The following is a 26,469-nucleotide window of genomic DNA, read 5'->3' as shown; positions in this document are numbered from 1 at the left end:
CCAGCCTTCATTGAGATATAAATGATAACTTGTTAAACAAATGCTTGCTCCTTTTTAACTTAATTAGCCTTAAACTTAACTACACTTATCAATATCAAATATCGCAAATAATTCATCATTGCTTAGTTGTTTATATTAAATTTAAAGGTCTGCTTGTAAAGAAGCTTTGGCCGAGATCAAGATGAAAGTTTCACTGTACTCAAATATTCCTATACTGGACTTAAAATTACTTAGAAATTAGTATTCATCGGGAATAGTACACATAAACAAAAATAAACTTTCACCAACATTGACATTTTGAAATTTTGAAATTTTTTTAAATTCTGGACTTTTCTATAGTTTCCCAAAGAACAAAAAAACAATTATTATCAGTTAAACCAAAAACTAAAGTTTGTCTAAAAGAACAAAAAATTATGACAACTGTGGGATTTGAACCCACGCCTCTTACGAGATCCGAAAACACTGTAATCAGCGAAGCTAACACTTGAGTCGGACGCCTTAGACCAACTCGGCCAAATTGTCATCTTGCTGTAAATAATTACATATATGGTCAATTTATAGAAGGTTTTGAAGTAAAGAAAATATAACCTCTTGGATTTTTATTGAATGCGCATGGTTTAAAAAGTTTGGAATTGAAAAGGATAGTTACAACTGCAAATGTGGAGAGCTGGAAACAGTTTATCACATTTTAGTTGAGTGTCCTTTGCTTGAAGAGGAAAGAAAAGGACTGAAACGGATATCTCCAGAGATGGACATGTCGAGTCTCTTAAAAAGTTTAACTGACTTACAAGAGATTGTAAGCTTTATCTCTGCTTGGAGGTATTAAGAAATACAATTACAGCGTTGATGAAGACAAGTGGAGATAAGTTGGGAAGGTTTGGTTATTTTTAACCCCCTGTTCCTCGTAAGCTGGCATCAGGACTTACTTTCGGGCTGTTGGAGATGCAATGTTGAAGCCAAAATTAAAAGTTTATTATCAAAATGAAAAAATATATAGTATGGACAAGAAGGATAGCGCAGATGCTGATGTTATATAATTCTATAACCCTTGAATAAAAACAAACAAACAAACATATTGTTTACGTTTGCCAGTAATAATTAATAAAATTAAAAAGGTGATAAAAACAAGTTTAAATAGGTTGGGAAAATTTACTTTGTGACCTCCCAGCTCATAATTAGCTGGTTATTAGGACTTAATTTTCGAGTGATGGAGATGCAATGTTGAAGGCAAATTAAAGTCATATATAGTAACAGCAAAAAAAAAAAAAAAAAAGAGATGGCGTTGATGATGATGTTATATAATTTTATAACGTTTCAATTAAAGCAAATAAACTAACAATGAAAGGGTTTTTTTAAGATTACACAGATGCTGATATGCTAATGATATACTTTTGATTTTCTTGAATAACAAAAAACAAAGTGACAAACAATTTGAAGAACTCAAAAAAATAATATTTTTAATTTAATTTTCTTTCAAAATACATTATAATACATAATTATGTATTTTAATAATTAACATTTTATTTATATTTCCTAAAATGTCAGATTAGAAATAAAAGTGTAGATATTTTTAAGTACTTGTCACACTACAATTTAACTAGTGTACAAACAAAAAAAAAAAGTATATAATAAGACTAGTTACTAGTCAAAAAAATATCGACACCAGCAGGACTCGAACCTGCGCGGGAAATCCCAAAAGATTTCTAATCTTTCGCCTTAACCGCTCGGCCATAGTGCCATAGGTTACTGTTAATTGCGGGGTAACTGATTATCCCATCAAAACCAAATTGTTAAAGTGATGCTATTTTTAGAAAAGTTGTGTTTAAATAATTTTTGACCACAGTTTGCGTGAAGCAAGTACTGAGCAATGGAATAAATATTTGTCTAGTTTAGAAGGAAATGACATTTGGAAGATTTTGAAGTATATTAATCCAAAAAGCAATGATACCATTATACCACAAATTAGAAAAGAAGATGGAACTCTCACTACTACTGTTGACGAAAAAAGACATGAAATATGGAAGGCACTTCTACCTGAAATTGATCATGGTCTTGATAGAGAGTTTGAAATTGATGACGATTCTCGATGGCCAAAATTAGAGTTTGATGAAGTTGACTCTGCATTGGCTGATACCCCAAATGATAAAGCTCCAGGAGACGATGGAATTACTGGCAAAGTTTTAAAGATGGCATGGCTGAATAAAGACTTTAAGGAAAGGTTTTTCAAGCTTCTCCAAGCTTGTGTGAAGTTTGGATACCACCCAAAAGTCTGGAGACATGGCATTATTGTTGTTATACCTAAACCTAAGAAACCTGACTATTCAAAGCCAAGAGCATACCGACCAATTTCCTTACTTAAGATTCCATCTAAAGTACTGGAAAAAATTATACAAAAAAGAATGACCAAGCTTACAACACACTTACTTCCACCAGAGCAATATGGGGGAAGACAAGGTTATTGTGCTACTGATGCTGTTTTGGAACTTGTCCAAAGAATTGAAACTAGTAAAGAAAAAATTTCAGCTATGCTCATTGATATTCAAGGAGCTTTTGATAATGTTAACCGAAATATATTGGCAGACACAATGGAGGATATGAAGCTACCCAAAGCACTTATAAACTGGACGTACCAATTTGTAAGTGAAAGAGAAGCTAGTATGCTCATGGACCGAAGAAAAGGATCAGTACAAAAAATTAGTACTGGAATTCCACAAGGCTCACCTATTCCACCACTACTTTTTTTGATATATTCCACACCAATGTATCATGCCATTAAAGAATGGGGTGGAACTCCTTTTGGCTTTATTGATGATGTTACTATTACCGTTGAAGGTAAAATTGAAGAAAATACCAAAAGCTTAAGCAACATATTAGAAAAATGTTGTAATTGGGCTAAATCAAAAATGACCAAAATTGATTTGGGTGATAAATTGGGTTTTATTCATTTTACAAAAAATGTGAAACCTAAAGATGAGAAAGTGGAACTTACTTTACCTAATGGAGAACTTCGTGAACCCCAAAAGGAAGTTAAATTGCTTGGAATTACTTTGAACAATCTGCTTGATTTTAAATCTCATATTTTGAATAAAATCAATAAAGCAAGAAAAGCTGTTGGTGCTATTTGGCATCTTGGTGGCGTGCAAAAAGGTATGCGAGGGTCTGCAGTCAGATCACTGTATATTGCTTGCGTGAGACCAATTGTCGAATATGGCTTAGAAATTTGGCATCATAAAATCTTGAAAGGAGAAATCCACAAGTTGGAAGTGATGCAGAACATGGCTTTAAGAAGAATTGTTGGTGCTTATCGCACAACTCCTATTGCGGTACTACAAAAGTAAGCTGGTATTATGCCATATAGTATTAGGCTAAAATTTATGGTGGCACGAAAAGCTATTCGTTTACACCTAAATATTAGCAAAACTAATCCTATTAATAGTCATTTGTTAACATTGATTGAGAAATCTCCAATTGCAAAGCTAACCACGCTTTATATGTTGGCGAAAGATGATAGAGACTATATGATTAAAAAGGATGAAAAACGAAAATGCAAGAGGGTTGAACCTCTTACACTGAAACAACAACAAAATCAGACGATTGGAATTTTGAAGAAACAAGCAATGGAAGAATGGCAAGAAATGTATTGGAACAGTAGTAAGGATCTGTGGTATCATAATATCACAGTGGAGTCGAAATGTACTGATAATCTTTCCAAAATGGTTACGGGAGTGATCATGAAGAAAGATAGTCGAAGGATCTTGAGTAATATTACTCAATTTCGCACAGGCCATGGCAACTTTGGCGCATGGTTTAAAAAGTTTGGAATTGAAAAGGATAGTTACAACTGCAAATGTGGAGAGCTGGAAACAGTTCATCACATTTTAGTTGAGTGTCCTTTGCTTGAAGAGGAAAGAAAAGGACTGAAACGGATATCTCCAGAGATGGACATGTCGAGTCTCTTAAAAAGTTTAACTGACTTACAAGAGATTGTAAGCTTTATCTCTGCTTGGAGGTATTAAGAAATACAATTACAGCGTTGATGAAGACAAGTGGAGATAAGTTGGGAAGGTTTGGTTATTTTTAACCCCCTGTTCCTCGTAAGCTGGCATCAGGACTTACTTTCGGGCTGTTGGAGATGCAATGTTGAAGGCAAAATTAAAAGATTATTATGAAAATGAAAAGATATATGGTAAGAACAAGAAGGATAGCGCAGATGCTGATGTTATATAATTCTACAACCCTTGAATAAAAGCAAATAAGCAATCCTTGAGTAAAAACAAACAAGCTTTTTTTTTTTTTGAAACAATTAAGAAGCAACTTTTTTATTTATTTCTTTTTCAGATCAACAATTAAGATTAGTTTATTTCTAATTAGAGTGTATTTTAATGATTAATTTACAATTACAATGTGTCCTTTCGATGCTATTCACAGAATATCACGAATGATTAAGTTATTTATGTTTATCTATTTTTTTTTGTCATTTTCCATCTTTTTACCGATCACTTCATATATCCCATAGCCTTGGCATAATCATCAATTTCTTGCTGCGACAACTTGTCCTGGCCCAGCCAGCTTGCCGAGCTGCTGCGTGGTCTCACTCTCGGTGTAGGCTTATAGTTTTTCACAGATCGGAAGACTTCATCCAATTTCAATGGAGCAATCGGACCAAAGATAGTATCTGGATCCACACTCTGTTGTCGAAGAAGTAGGGAATGTAGCTCTGGGGAATTGGCCCAATCCATTAATATAGAACCCTCTTCATCATCCTCAGATTCAGAATAGATTTCAGGAAGAATAGTCTGTGGCTGTTTAGGCGTAGGCTTAGTGGATGAAGAAGGCCGAGGAGGAGGCATTTTCTTACTGGCTTGATTGCCAGAAAGTTGGTTTGCAGGTGTCAAAAGTGCATTTGCAGTACCTGACTTGGATGAAGTAGAAGTTAATGTAGACTTGTACTTTGGTGTCGTGGTACTGGTATTGTTGCGGTAAGTGGAACCTGGTGTGGTAAACTTATGCTTTTCATTTGAAAATTTGACGCCTTCCCCATAAGTTGATTTAGCAGTTTGGTGGTGCAACGAAGCAGCTGTATTCTTCAAAAGAGTAGACTTTGTAGAAGCCGATAAGGGGGTATAAGACGATTTCTTAGCTTGTTCTTGCTGTTGTTGTTGTGTTACACGTTGCGGTTCGCCAAGGTTAGACATTCGCTGGTGCTTGGAGATTGATTTGCGTTGGTCAAGTGGCGAGCCAAATGCATCCACTGAAGTACGCTTTTTCGCTGGCTGAGGAGCCGGTCTACTAGCATAAGCGTTTTGTGCCTGAGACTGCTGTTGAGACCCAGACGTTGAAACTGGGGCAACATTTTGGATATCTTCCTTTGGTTTTGATGCAACCGATGTTTTAAACTTGCGAGCAAAAGAGTCTGTAGAGTTGTTTGTTTTGGCAGGTTTGTTGAGAGATATGGAAGTCAAATTCAGTGGTTTACTGTTATGGGTACCGGTAACAGAACTAGAAGACAACAATGAGATTCTACTGTTGGAAGATTCAGTCTTTTTTTTCAACTCAGATTTGGAAGAATATGACTTTAAAGGACCCGAAGGTGTAGGTATCACCGGATTTGGCTTGTGAGTTTTTCCAGTCGTGCTTGAAGTTGAATTTTGTCGTCGCAATTGTTGTTTAGGCAATATCGTTTTTGAAGTGAGTTTGGTAGTAGAATGAAGTGCTCTTGATTCCGGCTTATCGGCAAAAGTCAAAGAAGCCCGTGCAGAAGCAGGTTCTCTAATGTTTCTAGTGCTTTGGTGAATAACAGATGGATGGGCTTTATGAGCCAGCTCATTTGTAGGCTTGTGGGGTGAAGTCAAAGGCGATCCAAAATTTGCATTCATTGAAGCTGCATCCAAATCTGGAGACGATTTGCGATTAATTGGCTCAAAGTGAAGAGGCTGAGTAGCTGATGTCATAGTTTTTGCAGCAGGAAAGAGCTTCGGAACTTCTGGGTATATATTTCTTGAGGGTAGGTTAGGCTGGGACTTAGATGCCATACTATGAATTCCCAATTTAGGAGCTGCCAAGCCTGATGCTCCATCGGTGGGAGAGTTAAGTGCGGGATTCAAATTAAAGGATTTGGAACTAGTTCCAGCCTGTTCTTGTTGAATTCTAGTTGTAGGTGATAGTCTAGACGGGGCTCTCAAAGGGGAAGCAAGTGATGTGGAGCTTTTAAATGGTGATCTTATTGGCGACGTGCGAGATGGTGATCTAGGGATTCTAGATGCTTCTGACGACTTGAGAGCACGAAGCTGCTGTTCCAAGGGAATTTTGTTAGAGGTGGAAAGGTCTTTGTCAGCCGAGTGTTCAAACAATAGTTTTTTGGCCCTCTTGAATGCACCCATAGTAGCAGACAATAAAGAAGCATTGGTTCCAGCAGCGCTGACAAAAGGCTTGGGACTAGAGTTGACGCTATCAGGCTTTGAAGACTTGATTGGAGATGTCACAGTGCTAGTTGCTGCTGATGTAGGTGCAGTTTTCATGTTTTCAGTTTTGTGATCATCCTCCATTTCAAAATCCGTAACTGAAAACTTTTTACGAGAATCATTTTCAACGGCAGCTGCAAATGGACTTTTTGTAGTGGTAGATACCTCAGATTCGCCCTTATGACTGATGATAGAATCATCATCAAGATCAGGCATTTCAATATCCATATCCAGGATACTCTTATGAACCATGTTTTCGTTTGAAACTCTTGGAGAACTATTTGCAGCTGGAGGTAGAGAAAGTCTAAGATCATCTCCATCAAGTTGAAAGCTTTTGTTCAAGTCAGGGTAAAGATGGGAAAAGGAAGCTTGGGGATCCAAAATCGGTGCCATTAAAGTTTCAGCTGCAGTAGCAGGGGTAGGGTCGAACTTGGCAGTTGTTGCTGTGATTGTTGTAGAAGCACTTGCAATAGTTGGTGGTGGAGCTTTTGGTTCAGGAAGCTCTGAAGTATCCTTACCAGGCGTGCTATTGGCCGATGGTGCGGAAGACAAAGATGCTAGAGCAGAAATTCCAGACTTGCGGTCAATCCAAGATCTTTCTCTAGAAGGTGTCTTGCCAAAAGACTTTTTAGTATAGGGCTCGCGTGCAGGAAGTTTGGCAAATTTGTATGGAGTTTCTGAAGAAGAATCTTCATCTTCATCTTCATCTTCATCTTGCTCTTGCTCTTGCTCTTGCTCTTGCTCTTGCTCTTGCTCTTGCTCTTGCTCTTGCTCTTGCTCTTGCTCTTGCTCTTGCTCTTGCTCTTGAGCTGGTTTAGGCTCAACAGTGTCATTCAATGGTATTTTGATGGAATCACGATGGCTACTTCCTTCACTAAAAGTAGATGCAGTATGAGAATCTTTATCGCTTTGTATATTGTCGCTTTCAGTTTCAGTTTTCTTGTCCTCATTAACCTTAACATCTTTTTCCTTTTGGTTATTTTCACTTTCCTCAGAATTATCAATGCTACTGGAAGAAAAGTTTTCTGATACCATATTGTCAGAGGTTTCATGGTCCGAAATTTCAGAAAACGCTTGTTTAAGAGGACTAGGAGAAGCAGGAATATGATGTTTAGGTGACTCCAAAATTGGGGCATGAAGTGGTGAGACAGTTTGCACAGATGGCACTGCTAATACTTTTTCCTGATTTTTAGATTCTTCTGTAGGTAGTGGAGAGTTGATAATAGCGGTTGGGCTAGATATAAGGGTATCATCTTTTTTTTGAGAGGAGGGTGATGGAAACGGGGAAGTCGATTTGGAAGTCGAACCAATTACACGTGCAGGTAACGAGTGTGTTGGGCTTTTTGAGTTTTTAGAACTTGAAATAAAATGCGAGGAGGAATTAGATGCTGGAGATGATGGGACAGGAATTTTGGGAATTGCCAGTTCAGCTAGGCGAGAGTGTATAGTAGTATGGTGAGAAGGAGATTTCAAAAGAGTTTCAGCTTTTGAAGGTGACGTGAGGGGAGTCGTAGAGGCTGGTTTAGATGATACAGTTGTTCGCAAAGGAGCAGCAGTTGGGCGTGCTGGACTTGGGGATATCTGATGCACATTTGACAATGGCGAATGAGCAGCCATTTTGGGAGTGTTTTTTGTAGCAATTGCAAAAGGCTTCTTAGGAGAAGGGGATATGGGCAATTGTTGGTAAAATGGCTGGAATGTGTTAAAAATTTGAGAACAAAAAAAAAAGGCTCTCACAATTAAACTTACGTCAATGTTTTCTTTCTTTAAAGAGTGAGTTTTATTAGATTGTGTCCCACGATTCTTTCTAGGAGATTGAAGCATTTCCGTCATTTCGCTTTTCAAAAAGTTAGAAACAATTCATCATATAAAAGGAGTTATTTACTCACGTATTGCTTGGGTCTAAGTAATGGTTCATTGTGCTATTTAACCATTCAAGCTCACGTCTGGTTTGATAGGCCATGTCTTCAACTTCATCGATTAGCAAAGCGGTTGAGTTCATAAGTTGATTCTCCAGCCAGGATGAGCTAAAGATTGACGAGGAGGCTGACGAAGAGCCACCATAGGTTTGGCGAGGCATTGCCATGGTGGAGAAGACTTAGGCAAATTTGGAGATCTAAAAGAAAAAAAATGTTGATAGAGATTTTCAACAAGAAAATAATTGAATCTATTAAATTAAAATGAAATGAAAAAAGGGGAAGAAAGAGAAAAAAAAAAAAAAAAAAAAAAAAAAAGGGAAATTGAAGGTTTTGACAGATTTTTTATTTTTTTTTTTGTATGTGTTGGTGGATATTTGTTGTTATTGTTACTGTGCAGTAGTTTTTGTTTGTTTGTTTATTTTTTTTGTTTATTTGTTTGTTTACTTTTAAAGTCACGTGTGTTTAGTCGCTCCAACAACCCAATTACTTAAGTGTTTATGTAATTTTTTTTATGCAACAAACCTTCCTTGACATTTCATTTTTTTGGTCAGCGCCCATTTGAATTCTCACCAACCATCCAACCATCCAACCATCTAAACGGCCATCAACATTCTGGATTTCCCCTTGCAATCTTTAATCTTTAATTTTTTTTTCATTTCTCTTGCAAAAATAGATATATCATATATATTGAATAGGTTATTTTTTTTCACATTTCTAACATTGAATTACCATGGCATCTTCCTCCCTGTCCCCTTCTTTTCAACCCCCTCGGCGCAAAAAGCCTCGCTACTGCGACAGGTTTATGCCCACGACATCGCCATTGACTCCTTATTTTCTCATCACCCCGCCTCTTTCTTCCAAAAAACTTGTGCCTCCTTCTTCTGGAGACAAGAAAAAAAATGTTTTCAGAAACGGCTCGACAGCAAATGCTGCTATCAATGCTGCGGCTCAAGCTCCTGCGCCGCAGCTACCGCGTTTGGGTCACTTACTCCACACAATGGCCGATGTGGAACAGAATGTACCTGACGTGCGCCGAAATCAGAGAATTGACGGGAGCTTGGTGTCACTTTTGGGGCCATTGGGACCACCACCACAGTCTCTAGTGCTTCCGCTAGATAATGTTTTTAACTTGCTTGATTTATCTTCAGACAGTAGTAGTAATAACAACAATAATAATAACAGCAACAATGTTAATGATGCAGAATTTGAAGAAGACACTTTTGATACCCATGTACCCACTTTAACTGGAGTTCCTGGGATACCCCAAGATTCGATGCAAACACCAGTCCCCCAAGCTTCAGTTGCCGTGCCTCCATCTGATATTTCAAAAAAAATTGGTCATCACAGACATGGCCATAAGATTGCCAAAGCTTTGGGATTTCAAAACCCCTCAAAGGTATTTTCCTACCAATCACCTCAAAGAAGCCATTTCCAAAACGGCTCGTTTTCACAATCTTCTGTTTCGTCAGCTGCTGTCACTTCCGCTTCATTGAGTCCTAATAACATTTTTAGTCCTGCTCCAGATTCTGCAGCCTCATCTACATCTTCGTCGTACTTTTATAGCTATACCCCATCAGGTGCGGATCACAAACCCTCTTCAGTGGCTTCTTTGAGGTATTTGGAAATGAGCGGACCAGTAGCTAGACTTTTGCAATCCTCTCAGTTTCAGCATCCGTCTACAGGTGACACATTTTCAAGTGTTTGGGGCGTATATGATGATGAGTACTTTGACACTTTTGAATCTGTGCCAGTTAATTTGGGAGACCAAGGAATTGAGGAAGACGACGAAGACAATTACTATTATTTTTATGATGGTGATGACTTTACACATGGAACCGGTGCCGGAATCGTCCTGCCACCTTCTCAAGCGAACTCAGGTGCTGGTGCGAGGGCGCACGGTTTGAGAAACACTGTGGTTCCTCGAGATTATGGAGGTGCGGCTATAACTACCAGTAACACATCCAACACATCCGGACGAGTATACAACCACATTCCGTACCGCATACTTGATGCCCCTGGGCTTCGAAACGATTTTTACTCAAACCTAGTGACATGGTCTGGAGTAACAGGTCAAGTAGCTGTTGGGTTACTCGACGAAGTATATGTGTGGAGTGAAGGTAATGGTGCGACTCTTTTACAGACTCCCACGGGATACGGAGACGTGACAAGCGTTGTTTTTGCCCCAGTAGGGATGTTTGCTATCCCAAACGTTGTTGTACCTCAAGGATTTGAGCCACCACAAAATGTACTTGCAATCGGGTACAAGGATGGAACTCTAGTGTTGTATAATGTGGGAACGGAAAGTGTCTTGGGTGCTTATACATTGGCATCGGCTCCTGTTAGCTTTTTATGCTGGTTCCCGTTGTTGAATGAGGAACAGCAGCAATATCACAGAAACTCTTCGGATGATTTATTTGGACAGTCCCCAGATATGCCTGTATCTTTGGAGTCTAGTTCAATGACATCTGACCCAGCATCTAACGAAACAAGTCCAGGTCAAGACCAACAAATGCTACGTGCTCGTTATATTTTGATTGGAGATGATCGAGGAGCTGTGACTCGGTTACATTTAGAATGGCGATTTCAAGAAAATGGGAGGCCCAAAGTGGATATTACTGTGGGTGAGGTTCTCAAGGGACACAGTCAACAAATTTGCGGTACCACTTCACAAGATAGGAAAGATGATTTCCAATTTTGATTATTTTATTAACTTTTTTTTCAGCAATTGCTTTTAGTTTGGACCAGAAACAAGTTGCAGTTGGGGGAAATGACAACTTGGTGACGATTTGGGATGTAAAGGATTGGGGTAGGCCTACTCTAGTCCATAAGCTGGCACACAGGGCAGCTATTAAAGCAATGGAATACTGTCCCTGGGCACCATATCTTTTGGCCACTGGTGCCGGGTCTCAAGACCGTGCTCTTAGGTTTGATAAGTTTATTACTATTATTATTATTATTTTTTCATGACTTTGACTTCTAACTAATTTTATCTTTTTTTTCTAGATTCTGGCACACAAGAACAGGCACGCTGTTGAAAAAAATTGAAACTAAAGGCCAAATCACATCGGTGATTTGGTCTCGACATAAACGCCAGCTTGTGGCTACGTTTGGGTTTCACGATAACGAGAACCCGATTTTGCTTGCTGTGTATGCGTTCCCGCAGTATGCGTTGGGAGCCGTACCTATGGACTTCGGTGTTTCTGATAGTGTGACTGGAAGAATCCCCACAGGCATGGCTTCAGAGCGACTATCAACTGAAATACCTGGAAGAAATACCGGCACGCCCGACTTGGCGACAGCAGGAACTCGAGATTCCGAAACAACAATAACAACCACAAATACTTTGGTAGAATCCGCACCTTTGATGGCAGGAAGAGTGTCGAGATCGGAACGGTTGCGTGATGGGTTTGGTGATATGGGTCGGATTCCCCGAATGCGTAGACTTCGAGGACGGTCTCAAATGGGTGCTGCTCCATCACCGTTCTTATCGTTGACACCTTTGCATCGCAGACCACGACACGCACCAGCGGCTGCCGCTGCTGCCGCTGGAGGAAGTGGTGGGGGTGGGGCCAGCGGGGCTAGTGGATTGTTGCAGTTGTTGCAAAGTCATGCACAGCAGTATCAGCTCCAGCAGCTGTTGCGACATCCACGTGCAAGCCACCGGGCCCGAAGGCCTCCTGCCTCGCGACCGTTGATGCAAGTCCCTACACCATCGGGGTTGCGTGTTTTGTCTGCAACTATGTCGCCGGATGGTACTTGCATATGTGTTGCGACAAATGACGAGACTGTGAGGTTTTTTAAATTGTGGAATGGAGAAGGCCCTCGGGTGCCCATGACGATGTGGCAGTCGGTGTACCATCCCAACAGTCGAGTTTTGGAGAGTGATTTGATTGAGTTTCGGGAAGGGATCGAAAAGGTGAATGAAATTATTCGATAATAAATAAATAAGTAAGTAAAAATAAAGCAGTGTAGTTGTAGGCAGATAATAATAAAATAAAAATAAAATAAAAATAAAAATAAAATAAAAAAGCACATCATGAAGGCACACCGTGATACTGGTTTTGGTTGAACTTGACAATGATTTTTTTAAACTTTCCCTCAGAATGGCGCACGGGGGTTTTATCCTTTGACAAGAGATAAACGGCAATCAAGATGAGTGCAATGACCATGGATACGACAGAAATAAGAACGACTTGGCTGCGAGTCCATGTGTTTGGGGTATAAGGGCATGTTGCCAGAGGGCCGCCTGAGACCCAGCAATCCTTTGCATTGATTGAATTAAAATCAATCCAAATTGGGAATGGGATTGTTCCATTTTGTGCGAGCGCGAGGCGTACTGAGGTATCTTGAAGGTTTGAGTGTGGCAAAGTAAAGGAATGGTTTGAATAGGGGCACGCGTTTACGGCGTTAAAATAGGATGTATTTTCACCAAAAGACCAAGTATAAACTAAGCCTGTGAGTTCAGAAGTGCTGAGAGATTCAACTTCCTCTTCATTCTCTAAGTTGTTTTGGGTAAACATTTGGGGTTGGGCGATTTCGGCACCACAGAGAACGGGGTAATGATCAAAACAGTTTGCATTGCGCCAGCCTGTTTCATCAAGAACAGCACATCGCCAGGCTGTAGTCTTGTTGACATCAACGTATCCAGAAGATAAAGGCGAAAGGTTATGAGCTCGCTGGTACTCAACACGTTCGACAAGCTGTGTATATGTTCCATAGCTCCCCAAGCCCAAGCCATCGGCCGAGGGGACCCATGAAGGAACGTTTGGCTGGTTAGGTCTCCAGGACCAAATAGCAGCATTGACGATGGACACAAGACTGCTAAGGTTGGCAATGGGTGCAGTAAACTTTGGCACAAAGCCACAAGAAATGTACTGGGCCACTGTGGTCTGATTAAAGGGGTGCTCCTCGCTATCGACAACTTCAACACGAAAGGTATTGTTTTCTATGGAAAGCTGAGACTCGACAATGCGCGTCATGTTACCTGTGTAGTACATCATGTCGTTGCGAAAGTCTTCCCATGAGACTGTATTGTAGCAGTCTGTTGGAGGGAAATAGTCCATGGATAGAATGGCTGTGACCATGTAATCGCTCAAGTACATGGAATAGGGCATGTTTGAGAATCCAGAGACATTTCGAGGAGAAACATATGTCGTATTGAAAAGAGTATCTGAGTCTGTTGTCAGTGTTTTATCGTCATAGGTTGAATCTGAAGAAATATCCATGTTTGTGAAGGAAACAATGATTCTGCGTCCTTGAACCAGTAGAAATTGAAAGACTTTAGGGAACCCATATTCTGAGTCTGGTTTGATACCGTAAAGACCATAAGTCAAGGAAGATTTACGGTTTGATTCGAGATCACTGAGAGTGTAAAGTTCTGTTTTGGTAAAGTGGTTGGATATTATGTGCGCCAGATGTTGAGACTTTGAAGGACTTTTGAATTTAGTTGAAGAAGTTGTTTGGTCGAGTGAATGAAGCCGCAAATGGAGCCGTAAAAAGGACGTTGTTAAGTCGTTATTTGTAGACTTTAGAAACCTGTCATATTGTTCCAAAAGATCATCTGGAGATATGTATTCTGCAGAACAGCGGATGGTCAAGTTTTGCTGTGATACGGTGCCATCTGAGTTTTGTGTAAGGTTATCTTGAGAGATGTCAAAGGGGCAAAGCTGCCATCGGGCCAAGCGCTCGTTCCAATAAAGATCAAGGTCAAGCGAAGTGAATCCCAGAAATAGAATCTGCGGGACATCTTGAATGGTATCTTGGGTATATCCCTTTGAGTCAAAGTATGCGGAATTAAGATCAAACGCCATGTACAAAAGACCCGTGATGGAGATATTGAGTTGGGCATCACGTTGCGAAATGGACTGGATGGAGGTCAGTGAGGTGACGTTCTTACACTGCTCTTGGGTCAGAGTCTCACAGATGGTGTTTTGGTAGTTGTATCCATCGTTGTCATCTCGCCGGACTAGATTAAAGGCCAATGTTTTAGCAACAAGGAGCGCTAGCAAGACCAGCAAGAAGCGCATGGTTGTGGTGATATTGTTTTGTGCAATTAAACAAAAGGGAGGGAAAATGTTGTTGGGTTTAAACGGTTCTTTAATAAGTTTTTTTTTTTTTTTTTTTTTTTTTTTTTTTTTTTGATTTTTATATGCCCCAGTTATAAAAAAAAATCACCACCAACAACATCTATCAATCAAACAACCCACACAATGCCTCTTTTTGCGGCTCCGCTAATCTATGGAACAACCGTCGCCATTTCGATTCCAATCTTTGCGGCCGTGTGCCAAAACCTGCGGACCCCATATCTCGACGAAGTTTTCCATGCTCCACTAACCCAGCGATACATTGCTACACTCGACTTTACCCAATGGGACCCCATGATCACCACCCCGCCTGGGCTTTACTGGCTTGCCACTTTATACGCGTATGGGATCGTGCGCCCGGTCATCGCATTGTTCCGTGTGTTTGATAGTGGCGCCGTAGCAGCTGCTGGGAGTTTTGGTCGTATGGCCGGGGCCATTGCTGCGCTAGAAATTGGCGACGTGTGGGTCTTACGTTCGCTTAATCTTGTGGGAGTTCTATTTGTCCTGCCCGTTGTTTTGAACTCATTGTATTCCGCGCAGACAACTTTGCGAGGAGTCCAGAAGAAACAACATACTGTTGTAGAAGAACCAACCTACGCGTCGATCATTACCTTCCCACTCATCTACTTCTTTGCCTTTTTGTATTACACAGACGTGTGGTCTGCTATTCTGGTGCTTGCTGCGCTAGCTGTTGGCCAATCCGCACTGGCCAGGGACCCAACCAAACGCACCTTGGCTGGGCCCGTGGTCGCGTCACAGGTCCGGTTGCTCTTTGCATCTTCAATCTTGGCTCTGCTCTCACTTACGTTCCGCCAAACCAACATTGTATGGGCAGGTTACGTTGCGCTGACGCTTCTTGAGATCCAAGCAAACAAACTCGCACCACCACAATCTGCCAAAGACCCGTCTCCAACGTTGGTCACACGCGCCAGCCGCATTGTTGCAACAGCTTTGGATTGGCACTCACCTATTTCGCGTGCAATCACGCTCGGATACGGCGCCGTGGCTGCCGCCTTTGCTGCATTTTTGGTTTGGAACAATGGAGCCATTACTCTCGGCGACCAAGCCCATCATCAAGTCTCTGCCAATCTTGGTCAGATCTTTTACCTGGCACTCCATGCCGCCTTTTTCTTTGGCCCACCGCTCGTCTTTTATGGTGTCGTTAGTATTGCCCGCACAGGCCAACTCCCCCTACGCGCCAAGTCTGCAGTAGTTGCTGGTGCCGTGTTTGTGATCATTTCTGTTCTTGTGGCATGGTCTCTGAACACTTTTGCGTTTGCCGAGCCCCTACACCCACACCCATTCACACTGGCAGACAACCGGCACTATACGTTTTATCTTTGGCGCCGCGTGTTGGCCCCGTGCCGAGTGAGTTTGAGTGCTGCACTTATTCGTGCACCTGTTTTTACTGCCGGATTTGTCATTTTGGCAGTCCCGTTGGTTCTTCCATTTTTCACCAACAAGAAGAGCAAGATCTCTTGCTCCTCCTCCTCTTCTTCCTCTTCCTCGGTATTTTCTGTGCTTGCGTTTATGGCAGCCACTGCGGCAACTCTCATTCCAAGCCCATTGTTAGAGCCGCGCTACTACATTGTTCCACTAGTCGTGTGGCGCGCCTGCCACTTTGCTCCAGTCTTGGATCCGTTACTCCAGACTCAGACTCAGACTCAGGAGTCTGAAAAAAAAAACCAACCCCCAACTGATGAAGAGCAAACATTGCTGGACCGGGTGGCATTCCAAGATATTGAGTTCATGTATAACGGATACATCAACGTCATCACGTTTATTGTTTTTCTGTGCTATCCATTTACTTGGGCATCCGAACCTGGCATGCTTCAACACTTCATGTGGTGAAAACTGTATAATTATAGAGCATTTACTGTAAATTAAAAATCTCTTTTTTTTATTTTATTTTTCATTATTTATAATTACTTTTTTATTATTTTTTTTTTTGTAGTATAGTAGTATTAATCCCCTCGTCAAATAGCAACATCCGTCAGCTCGTCTTTAAGCAAATCAACCTCATCCTCAGACTCAGTCTCATCATGAGTTGTGGCTGTTGATGTTTGTTTCGAGTCTTTGCTAGAATCACTGGTTTCACTGGTTTCACTGGGTGTGCTGCTGCTTTCTTCGCTGGTGGTGGTGATAGGTTTTGGTGTGACAGGTGTGGTTGAAGGTTTGGTAGAATCAGCATCTTCCTTTTCATCAGTTTCCTTTTCGCTTGATTTTGCGGGGGCATTAGGGGTATTTTCAGCAGTAGTAGCCGCATCTGATTTTTCTTCCTTAACAGGTTCCTCCTTCTTTTCCTCTTTCTTTTCCTCCTTCTTTTCTTCCTCTTTAGTAGAAACAGATTTAGACTCTGGCTTAATGGGCGAAGGTGGAGTGGAGCTTGTTGGTTCTGGCTCTTCTAAAATGGTCTCTGTGGGGCTTGTGATGTCAGTTTTGTTAAAGTTACTTGGTGTAAGGATGGTTGTTGTAGTGGTTGACGATGGTGGGGATGTTAATGATGCAGAGGTATTGGTCACAGCGTCTATAGAGTTCAATGTGACGGCTGGCAGTGGAGACTTTGTTAGACCTGTGGAAGGCATGCCTGAAGATGAGGGTGACGCTAGCGCAAGGTTGGAGCTTGAGTTCATTGGGGATATTAGCTTAGCGTCTGTGGAAATGCGGGCGGGTCTGGAAGAAGGACCACGGTAAGATCCCGAGACATTGCGGCCAGCTGGGGTGGAAGAGGAAGCGGCGGCGGCAGCACCAGCAGCACCAGAGGCTGAGCCAATAGAGTTGCGTGGAGACGAGCCATTAGAGGATTGTCTATAAATACCGTAAGGGTGGTTTGGGTTTGCAGAGTCTTGTTGTCTTTGCTGGCGCATCAGCTGTCTGTAAGAGCGCTCAGCGCGGGACTTTAAGACATCCATATATGGGATTGGGATACCCTTTTGAGAGCAGTACGAGAGCTCACCATCTTCAGTCAAATCGCTGATGATGTGGTGGCCATTTTCCAAGTCATCGGCAAACGTCATGAGGAAATTGGCCCAAGAGGGAGCAATGACATATTTGGTATCGTACTCACGGCCAAACAAAATGACTTGACCCCATTTGCCCTTGGGGCCAGGAGCCAGATCCACAGCAATGTTGTTTCCAAGATAGTCAGTAACGAGAGGAATCCAACCTGGATGAGCATAAACGGGTTGAACAGCACCTTCAGGGAAAGAGGCTTGATGGTCGAGCCACGAGAGGTTTCCAGCGCTTGAAAAGGCACCTGGTCTCTTTGATGGGCCAGCAGCTCCAGCCGCTGAAGTAGAGGCTTGGTTACTATAGTGGTGCTGATTCAACTTGTTTGCGTGGGCAGCACGAGTCATGTTTTCGACACGTTGGGCAGCCTTTTTCCAGTTTTCCCATTCCAGAGACACGGCCTCAAGATCCAGAAGAATGAGATTGAAAACAGCGCCAGTGGGTCTACCACCGCGCTCTTGTCCATCATGTACAAGAAAAGAATCACGGACATCTTCTGGTAAGGTGCAGCCAATGTCAGCTTCAAATTCATTAAGGTCTCTGTTGGAGCAGTTTTCCTCCAAAACATCGCCTAGCTCTTCATAGTTTTGCTCGAACCAGCGGTCAATGCGTTTCCAAGAAAGCGAGGGAGGAGGTGGTGGGGGGAGGCCATCTGAGTATTCTTGGAGCGGGATTCCGTTGACACCCGAGATACCGCCGCTGCCACTACCACCACCGCTTGAGCTTGTTGATTGGGAGCGCATACCTGGAGTGTAGGGGAGTCTATTGAGAGATGTAGATGATCCAGCAGCAGTTCCTGCGAGGTTTGTAAATGAGCCAGTACGAGATCCTGGATTGGAAGAGTAAGGGTTATTTCCATTGTGAAAAGACCCTGAGGGAGGGTTATAGAGAGATGGTGAAGCAGTGACAGAGTCGTCACCTGCTGGTCCGCCCATTGCATTTGTGAGAGGAGCTGAGGGGCCAAAGCCACCTGAGGTGGTTCTTCTGCCTGACGAAGACTCTGTTCCGGCGTATCTGTCGGTAGCAGTGACTGATTGGAAGAATGATTGCACCGAATTGAAGAACTTATCCATAGCGATAGATGGAGGTGGTGGTGAAGAGAATTGAGATGTTAGAAATATTAGGAATATATTAAGATTTGAAAGCTATTTTGATGAAGAGATTGGCGAATGTTGTTTTTTTTTTTTTTTTGATATTTGCTAATGTGGTCAAGAAAAGAAGGGGAAGATTTTTTTAAAGGAAGCAAAATGTGGTTGTTGTTGTTGTTGTTATTATTATTATTATTATTATTATGAATGTGGTGATTTTAAAATGGAAAAAGAGAGAGAGAAAAAGGAGGCGACGCAATGCAACGCAACGCAGCGAGCGGAATTTTTTTAAAAAAGGGGGGGAGGGAGGGAATGGCAGGCAGGCTGGCAGGCTGGCAGGCTGGTAGGCTGGTAGACTTTCAGGCTGGTAGACTTGCAGGCTTTGTATATGTGGAAGGACAGGGCAGGGCGGTTGGTGGGAAATTTTGTGTGGAGAGACATTTCTGTGACATTACAAACAATGAAATGAAAGAAATATTCAGTGAAATTGTTAGCCGTACACCACGTGTAAAGGTACCGGGTAATTATATTGTAAATTATTTATCAGTTATTAATAGTAACTATTATGTTATTATTGGTAACTATAAAAAATAACAACTTTGTATTTGTTGTTGTTGTAGTTGTTATTGATGATATTGATATTGAAATTGAAGTTGAATATATATATATATATATATATATATGTATAAAAAAAAAAGATCCTTTTAAAATGAAACTTTCTTTTTATTCTTCAAAGTTTATAAAACTTTTTAAATAATAAAAAAAGATGTCAGATCAATACAAACAACAACAACAATCTTCAATTGACGTCGTCATGCTCAACGAACCTCAATCTCAACCTCAATCTCAACCTCAATCTCAACTTCCTAAAAAACCTCTTCTCTCGGTTGAATCACCTACAGACAACCTCCTATCGCCGTGCACTCAAAAGTTAGAAGTCCACCGCAACAGGTTTCTACAAAGGTAAGCAATGGAATGTAGAATGTGTACAAATAATAATAATAATAATAGTCTACGTAAATAGCTGCTCTAACCAAAAAAACTAATTTTTTTTTTACAGGCCACTCGCTCGATTAGCTAGAAAACCTTTCACTCTGGATTCAGTAGCAATTTCAGCTAAACAAACAGTAGTAGTAGATTCCAAATCAACTTCTCTACAAGAATCTGAACCTGTCTATCACCATAAACAAGATGATGCTACTAATAATCATCAAAGTACTAAAAAAAGAAAAGAAAAGCTAGCCTAGAATCATCATAGATATGTCATGTGTTTTTTTAAATAGTGCACCATCATTTATTCCTTTTTCTTCATTTTTTTATTTTTAATACAAGAAAAACATTAAATTTACTCGTCCTCCTCGGGGTTAAGCTCAGCGTAGAGCTCGACAGCAATGCGGTCCAAATCACGCTGGCCATTCTCAGTGATTCTTCTGCCACCAGCAGTGCCAAGCTCCACAACGCCGAGCTTCTCAAGACCCTGAAGAGCCTTTCTGTTGATGGAGGCAGAAGCATCTCTGTGGTGGGAGGGCTTGTTGCCACGGCTGACAGAAGCACCGAACTTCTTTCTGAAAGCACCGACACCAATGTCCTTGTGGAGGTAGACGTGTCTGGCAATAGAAGCAGTTCTCTTGTAGAACCAACCTTCAGCGTCCTGGGGAGGGAGCTCCTTACCAGAACCAGTCTTCACAACTTCGACGTAAGAGGGAATCTCAAGTCTGCCCTGACGTTGAAGGAAAGTGGCATAAGCATCAATAAACTGCTGAGCAGGAACGTCTCTAAAATTGTGTTAGTACAAACATTTATTTTTAACGTATAAACATTAAAAGTTTCCGTCAGAGATTCGTTTAGTAGTTTTTATTTTAAAAAAAGAAGGGTATATTATAGGTTCTTGTTTTATCCAATATATCATTGTGAAAATTTTTCCTCATCTTGCTATCCATCATTCGTCTATTCTTCCAAAGGGTATTTTCTTATTCTCTTCTACTAATCTCTGGCTAGGTGAAAACTGTTTGACCATATAAAAAAAAAAACCGTATCAAAGATATACACACCTAACGTTGACACCGGGCATCTTGTCGATCGATTATATATGTCGAATATGTGTATATAGTCGTGGGTGTATAGGGCACAACTTTCGAAAAGAGAGGGGAAAAAAAGGGGAGAAGGGGGAGGAAAGAGAAAGAAAGAGAGAGTGGGTGCAAAGATTGTGAGTGGTGGTTAGGGCTGGATTTTAGTGTAATACATTGTTGTAATGCAAGGTTTTTATATATGTAAAGGCTTTTTTTTTATTTCACCACCACTCTATATATTCATCTCAAAAAGCTAGTGGTCACGGGACTTCTCTATTCAAAACGGCTGGTGTTGAGCTATGTGTGCGTCTCTGAAAAATTTTTCACCTTAAATTTTTTTAGTTATTTTGGTGGCACTGCAAAAAAAAATTAAAAGTCTTTGAGGAAGAAAAAGAGAAAAAGAGTAAAAGGTAAGGCTGGGAATTTCCTATTATAGAAATGGTAGTCACACACACATTAAAATTTCCCGTGACATTATGACTAAGCATAAAATATTACGAGTGTTGCATCAAAGGTATGCTTCAAATAAAAAATATATATATATATATAGTGGTCCGTACCCGGTTCATTGTACGGCTTTGGTTATTTAATCATGTGATCTAAGTTTTTTTTTTTTTTTTTTTTTTTTTTTGGGGAGTTCCCAGCTTCGGGGATTCCACACATGGATTTGAACCCCGACAAATAAGCCAAACGTGCCCTGGTGACGTTAGGTGGGGCCTCCTATTTGCTCGTCAAACCCGCAACCCATAGAAAAGACGTGGAATTAACAGAGAGAAAAAAAAAAATTAATTACAGTGTGAACCCACCACCAGAAAAATTTAAATCGTCGCCACCAAATTTTAAAAATAAAAAAAAAACAATTTATCACTACCACCACCACCACCACCATCATCCATCCATCCATTAAACCCCTCAATTAAAACCCTCCAATACCTCCTCCACCAAACCATGTCCCAGAACCAGTGGAACCAATTTGTCAGAGCTGTTAGACAGCAATCCCAGCGCACAGGTGCTAGCGGACCTTCTCCTAAGGGCCTTTTTGCGGGTCTTGGAGGTCTCATTGCTCTTGGTGTTGGCGGTGTTGTTCTTACATCTTCCCTTTACAACGGTAAGTTGGAATTGAATTGAATTGAATTGAATTGAATTGAATTGATATTAATTAAATCAAATCAAATCAAATCAATCAAATTGAAATTGAATATAATAAAGAAAGAAAGAAATAAACTAACTAACTTGTCTCTTCTATAGTTGACGGTGGTCACCGTGCTATTTTGTATAACCGCATTGGCGGTATCCAGCCAACAATCTACAATGAAGGAACCCACATTGCCATTCCATGGTTCCAAACCCCTATCATCTACGATGTCCGAGCCAAGCCCCGCAACGTGGCCTCGCTGACCGGTACCAAGGACTTGCAAATGGTAAACATTACATGTCGTGTTCTTTCGCGCCCCAACGTTGCTTCTCTGCCTACCATCTACCGTACTCTCGGCACCGATTACGACGAGCGTGTGCTGCCGTCCATTGTCAATGAGGTTCTTAAGGCCGTTGTTGCCCAGTTCAATGCCTCCCAACTTATCACCCAACGTGAACGTGTGTCACGTATGGTTCGTGAGAGCCTTGTTAAGCGCGCAGCCAAGTTTAACATTGAGCTAGATGACGTTTCACTTACTTACATGACCTTCTCGCCGGAATTCACTCAAGCCGTCGAGGCCAAGCAGATTGCCCAGCAGGAGGCCCAGCGTGCTGCCTTTATTGTCGACCGTGCGCGCCAGGAGAAGCAGGGTACCATTGTTAAGGCCCAGGGTGAGGCTCGATCTGCAGAACTTATTGGTGAAGCCATCAAGAAGTCCAAGGACTATGTTGAGCTCAAGCGTATTGATACTGCGCGTGAGATTGCAGAGACCCTTAGCAAGTCTGGCAACAGACTGTTGTTGGACAATGACTCACTTCTGTTGAACGTTGCATCTGATTCTCGCAAAACAAAATAAATAATGAATAATTAAATTATAAAAAGCAGAGCTTTTTTTAAAGGGTATTTAAAGAATTGTAAATAATAATATGATTGTGTGTTTTTAATTTTTTTTTATTTTGGAGTTTAAAATGTGGGGAAGTGGTAAAAAAAAAAACAATGGGCATATAACTATTTTTTTTTTTTAATTATTCACTAATTTTGTTTTTATTTTTTTTATAATTATCTTGAACTCTCCTCTTCACGTTGCTCGCGTCGTTTTTGGACTTCCCAATTGTATACGCGTGCAATGTTGACTTCCACAGTAGTGATATTTTCTCGAAGAAACTCAAGGTCTTCTTCGCATGACTTGAGACTTTTTTGGGCAACATTGAGGCGCTGGTTAAGAAGAGTAACAGCTTCGTCAATTGTATATTCAAGCATAACGTTTGCACCTAACCAAAGGTAAACAACGTTTGTTGGGGCGATTTCAGCTTTTGTGTAGAGCGAGTCATTGAGACCGTAATTTGTGGTGATTACCTTATCTGAATCCTATGAGAGAGTATTAATTAATTAATGAATTAATAAATAAATAAAATAAATGGAATTGAGAGATTGACGTGTGTTTATTTACCTTTTTCGATTCGAGGAAACGAACCATATCAAGGGTCTTTTCGATATCAGGGATTTTGACTTGCAGATTTGCAACGCGTTGGGTTGTACTTGTTTGCTAGTCATAAGTTAGAGATTTTGTGGATTGGGTATATAGCTAGCTGTATCTAAGTGATTATGGATAAACATACCACATGTTTATATTTTCTAAAAAAAAAAAAAAAATCGAGTTAGAAGAGATTAATATTAATTCTTTTTCTTTATTTATTTTTCATCATCTCAATTTCCTGATTAAGAAAACAAGATATTTATCTTTTTTTTTGTCTTTAAATCAAAAAATAAAAATATAAATAAAAATTCATCGACAAGTACCTACTGAATCATGTCCTCGAACTTTGAGAGAACGAGCTGAACGTCATCGGATGATTTAACAAAATTTTCGACTTTTTCGACAAAGGGGGCTTGTGGGATTCCCCTAGGGTTTGTTTTTGTAATGTCAAAACTTGATTGAGTTAGAAAAAGATGATCTTAGATAAAAAAAAAAAAAAAAAAAAAAAAAAAGAACTTGATTTTTTTGTTTCTTTTTCCAATAAATGGTTGATAAAAAAAAATTGATTCATACAAATTTTTGAGAGTATTAGATGCGGGTGCTATTGTAGTGGCCATTGTTGGTTGTTATGCTATGATTGTATTGTAGATAAATAGATGGTGGTGGTGGTGGTGGTGATGTATTATTTTTTTAAGCTCATTTTTTTTTTTTGTTTTTCCTAATATATATATTTTTGAAACCTATTTTCAAAGTTAAGATAAGAGATCCAAGTCTTATCGGTAGAAAAGACTTGAGCTTAATAAAAAGTCCTAAGTCATATGTATTTAGGGTTTAGCCCTTTTACAGGATCAATACTACTTAATGCTGAGGTATACACGCAGACACAAAATATAACTCATTTCTTGATTGAGAAGATGACAGTCCAAGTTGTTTTCATGTCTATGGTGTTGCAAAAAAAAAAATTGAGCCGCAGTTACAACATTTTTAAGTAATATCACACAAATTTACTTTGAGCTTTACACCACCCACCGTTAAACCCAAAAACTGTTGTTACACAGTAATACACTCAGTAAAGAAAAAAAAAAAATTTTTTTTTTGCAGGCTTCCCTATCCTCCCTCTCCTTCCTTTCTCTTTTTACCAGTCCGTCTCCCCCCGTTTTGCCACCATATCTCGACCACCGACACCGATAGTTCGCCATGGGTATAGATCACACTAAGAAGCAGCACATCAGAAACAGCCAACGTCAGGCTCCCAAGTCTGCCAACCCCCAGTTGGCTCTGCTTGTTCAGCTGTACCGCGTCCTTGCCCGCCGCACTGACTCTGAGCTCAACAAGACTGTTCTCCAGTCTCTTTACCTCTCCAAGACGAACCGCCCCCCTGTGTCGACCGCCGACCTTGCTACTGAGCTCAAGAAGGGTTCTATTGCTGCTGGCAAGATTGTGGTTGTTGTTGGCACTGTCACTGACGACCCCCGTCTTCTTGAGGTCCCCAAGGTGACTGTTGCTGCTCTGAGATTCACAGCCACTGCCCGTGCTCGCATTGTTAAGGCTGGCGGTGAGGCCCTCACTCTTGATCAGCTTGCTCGCCGCACTCCTACTGGTGAGGACGCTGTCCTTGTTAAGGGTGACAGAGCTCGCAGACAGGCTGTTAGACACTTTGGCTTTGGTCCTAACTCTAAGAAGGCTCCCAGAGTTCTTTCCAAGGGCCGCAAGTTTGAGCGTGCTCGTGGCCGCCGCCACTCTCGTGCTTTCAAGGTCTAAATGTTTTGAATTTTAGGCTTGGGGAGTGCTAGAGATTTGAAGAGTAAAAATTTGTAATGAAAACAATAAAAAAAGAGTTCAAAAAAATATATTTGGTTTTTTTTTTACGGATTGATTGTTTATATTTATCATTTTTGAACATTGATTTTATGAATTGTAATGATTTTGGGGAAATCTTCATTTTCATTTTGTATATCGATTAATTGATTATGATTTTGATTTTTGTTTTTGTTTTTAAAATGAAAAATTTAAATGATCATGTGATGATTCAATGTTAAAGAAGAATTTTAAGAGATTGGAAATAACATTTGATATGAGATCAATATTGCTTGTATAATAAAAAAAAATATTCTTATAATAATTATTAATAAAAATTTTTTTTCTTTTTTCTCCACAGAAATGTGGCTGTACGGCTATAATTTATTGATTTTTGTTTTTTTTTAAAAAAAAAAAGTTTAAGGAAAGAGAAAAGATTATTGATGATCATGATGGTGAAATGCGGAGTGCGATATAAGATTCAAAATCTATTTTAGGGAAAGTTATTACTCTAAAAAATACATAAATACATAAATAAAAAAGTTGAGCAAATTTTTATTTTTTTTTTATTTTCATTCTTTATTTTCTTATTTTTAGAGATTAATGGAGGGGGGTGCTTGAACCGCCAGAGTGTTCATTAGAAATGATTTTTTGGTGACCATTCAAATATTTTAATTTATTTATTTATAATTATAATTGTATGAAGAAGAATGAAAAAAAAAAAGAATCGCCGAAAGTCGGGGAAAAATACAGTTGTCTTATATTATAGTTTTATTTAATAACAATAGAAACAGCTTAATAAAGAAATAAATAAAGTAAGAAAGAAAGAAAGATAGAAGGAATTTCAGTTTTTTTTTTTTTTTAAATCTTATTATTAAAAAGTCTTTTCTTCTTCTTCCCTGATCTCTGCTTAACAGTAAATTTATTATGATAATATTATAATTTAATTTAATTTATTTTATTTTATTTTATTTTAATTATATAAGAAACGGGGAAAAATGGATGAAAAATTTTTTTTTATTTTAAAAAAAGTTTAAAAAAAATTTTAAGTGATTATGTCAGCTACATAGTCAGCAGATTAAGATGAGTATAGTCAGCAAAAAATTTGAGCATGTTGCACTGAAAAAAAATAAAAAAATAAAAAAATCTGGAGAAGCGGAAGCAGTAGTAAATATATTGATGGTGATGGATGGATGGGGTGTCATAATAATAATAATAATAATAATAATAATAATAATAATAATAATAATAATAATAATAATAATAATAATAATAATAATAATAATAATAATAATAATAATAATAATAATAATAATAATAATAATAATAATAATAATAATAATAATAATAATAATAATAATAATAATAATAATAATAATAATAATAATAATAATAATAATAATAATAATAATAATAATAATAATAATAATA

General features: G+C 39.7%; 11 protein-coding genes across 11 annotated transcripts; 6 read left to right on the top strand and 5 right to left on the bottom strand.

Moving 5' to 3' along the window:
- Window positions 1–1,798: 1,798 nt before the first annotated feature.
- On the top strand, window positions 1,799–4,016 carry SAPINGB_P004681 (uncharacterized protein; the record flags this gene model as incomplete). The annotated part of the gene is made up of 3 exons (XM_031999396.1): window positions 1,799–1,818; window positions 1,967–3,334; window positions 3,437–4,016. The coding sequence occupies 3 exons, from the start codon at window positions 1,799–1,801 to the stop codon at window positions 4,014–4,016; spliced, it is 1,968 nt and encodes a 655-aa protein (XP_031855287.1).
- Window positions 4,017–4,496: 480 nt separating this feature from the next.
- On the bottom strand, window positions 4,497–8,547 carry SAPINGB_P004680 (uncharacterized protein; the record flags this gene model as incomplete). Its single annotated transcript, XM_031999395.1, has 3 exons — window positions 4,497–8,153; window positions 8,211–8,298; window positions 8,351–8,547. 3 exons carry the CDS (start codon window positions 8,545–8,547, stop codon window positions 4,497–4,499), a joined length of 3,942 nt encoding a protein of 1,313 aa, XP_031855286.1.
- Window positions 8,548–9,110: 563 nt separating this feature from the next.
- Window positions 9,111–12,317, top strand: SAPINGB_P004679 (uncharacterized protein; the record flags this gene model as incomplete). Its single annotated transcript, XM_031999394.1, has 3 exons — window positions 9,111–11,022; window positions 11,103–11,304; window positions 11,384–12,317. The coding sequence occupies 3 exons, from the start codon at window positions 9,111–9,113 to the stop codon at window positions 12,315–12,317; spliced, it is 3,048 nt and encodes a 1,015-aa protein (XP_031855285.1).
- A 97-nt stretch (window positions 12,318–12,414) lies between these two features.
- SAPINGB_P004678 (uncharacterized protein) lies at window positions 12,415–14,406 on the bottom strand (the record flags this gene model as incomplete). The annotated part of the gene is made up of 1 exon (XM_031999393.1): window positions 12,415–14,406. One exon carries the CDS (start codon window positions 14,404–14,406, stop codon window positions 12,415–12,417), a length of 1,992 nt encoding a protein of 663 aa, XP_031855284.1.
- Window positions 14,407–14,589: 183 nt separating this feature from the next.
- Window positions 14,590–16,314, top strand: SAPINGB_P004677 (uncharacterized protein; the record flags this gene model as incomplete). The annotated part of the gene is made up of 1 exon (XM_031999392.1): window positions 14,590–16,314. One exon carries the CDS (start codon window positions 14,590–14,592, stop codon window positions 16,312–16,314), a length of 1,725 nt encoding a protein of 574 aa, XP_031855283.1.
- Window positions 16,315–16,439: 125 nt separating this feature from the next.
- SAPINGB_P004676 (uncharacterized protein) lies at window positions 16,440–18,545 on the bottom strand (the record flags this gene model as incomplete). Its single annotated transcript, XM_031999391.1, has 1 exon — window positions 16,440–18,545. The coding sequence occupies one exon, from the start codon at window positions 18,543–18,545 to the stop codon at window positions 16,440–16,442; it is 2,106 nt and encodes a 701-aa protein (XP_031855282.1).
- Window positions 18,546–19,326: 781 nt separating this feature from the next.
- SAPINGB_P004675 (uncharacterized protein) lies at window positions 19,327–19,807 on the top strand (the record flags this gene model as incomplete). The annotated part of the gene is made up of 2 exons (XM_031999390.1): window positions 19,327–19,523; window positions 19,621–19,807. 2 exons carry the CDS (start codon window positions 19,327–19,329, stop codon window positions 19,805–19,807), a joined length of 384 nt encoding a protein of 127 aa, XP_031855281.1.
- Window positions 19,808–19,905: 98 nt separating this feature from the next.
- Window positions 19,906–20,631, bottom strand: SAPINGB_P004674 (40S ribosomal protein eS19; the record flags this gene model as incomplete). The annotated part of the gene is made up of 2 exons (XM_031999389.1): window positions 19,906–20,335; window positions 20,612–20,631. The coding sequence occupies 2 exons, from the start codon at window positions 20,629–20,631 to the stop codon at window positions 19,906–19,908; spliced, it is 450 nt and encodes a 149-aa protein (XP_031855280.1).
- Window positions 20,632–21,577: 946 nt separating this feature from the next.
- Window positions 21,578–22,620, top strand: SAPINGB_P004673 (uncharacterized protein; the record flags this gene model as incomplete). The annotated part of the gene is made up of 2 exons (XM_031999388.1): window positions 21,578–21,737; window positions 21,878–22,620. The coding sequence occupies 2 exons, from the start codon at window positions 21,578–21,580 to the stop codon at window positions 22,618–22,620; spliced, it is 903 nt and encodes a 300-aa protein (XP_031855279.1).
- A 203-nt stretch (window positions 22,621–22,823) lies between these two features.
- Window positions 22,824–23,858, bottom strand: SAPINGB_P004672 (uncharacterized protein; the record flags this gene model as incomplete). The annotated part of the gene is made up of 5 exons (XM_031999387.1): window positions 22,824–23,132; window positions 23,215–23,310; window positions 23,384–23,399; window positions 23,569–23,694; window positions 23,815–23,858. 5 exons carry the CDS (start codon window positions 23,856–23,858, stop codon window positions 22,824–22,826), a joined length of 591 nt encoding a protein of 196 aa, XP_031855278.1.
- A 580-nt stretch (window positions 23,859–24,438) lies between these two features.
- On the top strand, window positions 24,439–25,002 carry SAPINGB_P004671 (60S ribosomal protein eL18; the record flags this gene model as incomplete). Its single annotated transcript, XM_031999386.1, has 1 exon — window positions 24,439–25,002. The coding sequence occupies one exon, from the start codon at window positions 24,439–24,441 to the stop codon at window positions 25,000–25,002; it is 564 nt and encodes a 187-aa protein (XP_031855277.1).
- Window positions 25,003–26,469: the final 1,467 nt, after the last annotated feature.

This window comes from Magnusiomyces paraingens (assembly GCF_902498895.1).
Source record: "Magnusiomyces paraingens strain CBS 517.90 genome assembly, contig: contig3, whole genome shotgun sequence".
Classification (NCBI taxonomy): Eukaryota; Fungi; Ascomycota; class Dipodascomycetes; order Dipodascales; family Dipodascaceae; genus Magnusiomyces; species Magnusiomyces paraingens.
The sequence above is the reverse complement of the archived record's forward strand: the minus strand, read 5'-3'. Positions and strand labels throughout refer to the sequence as shown.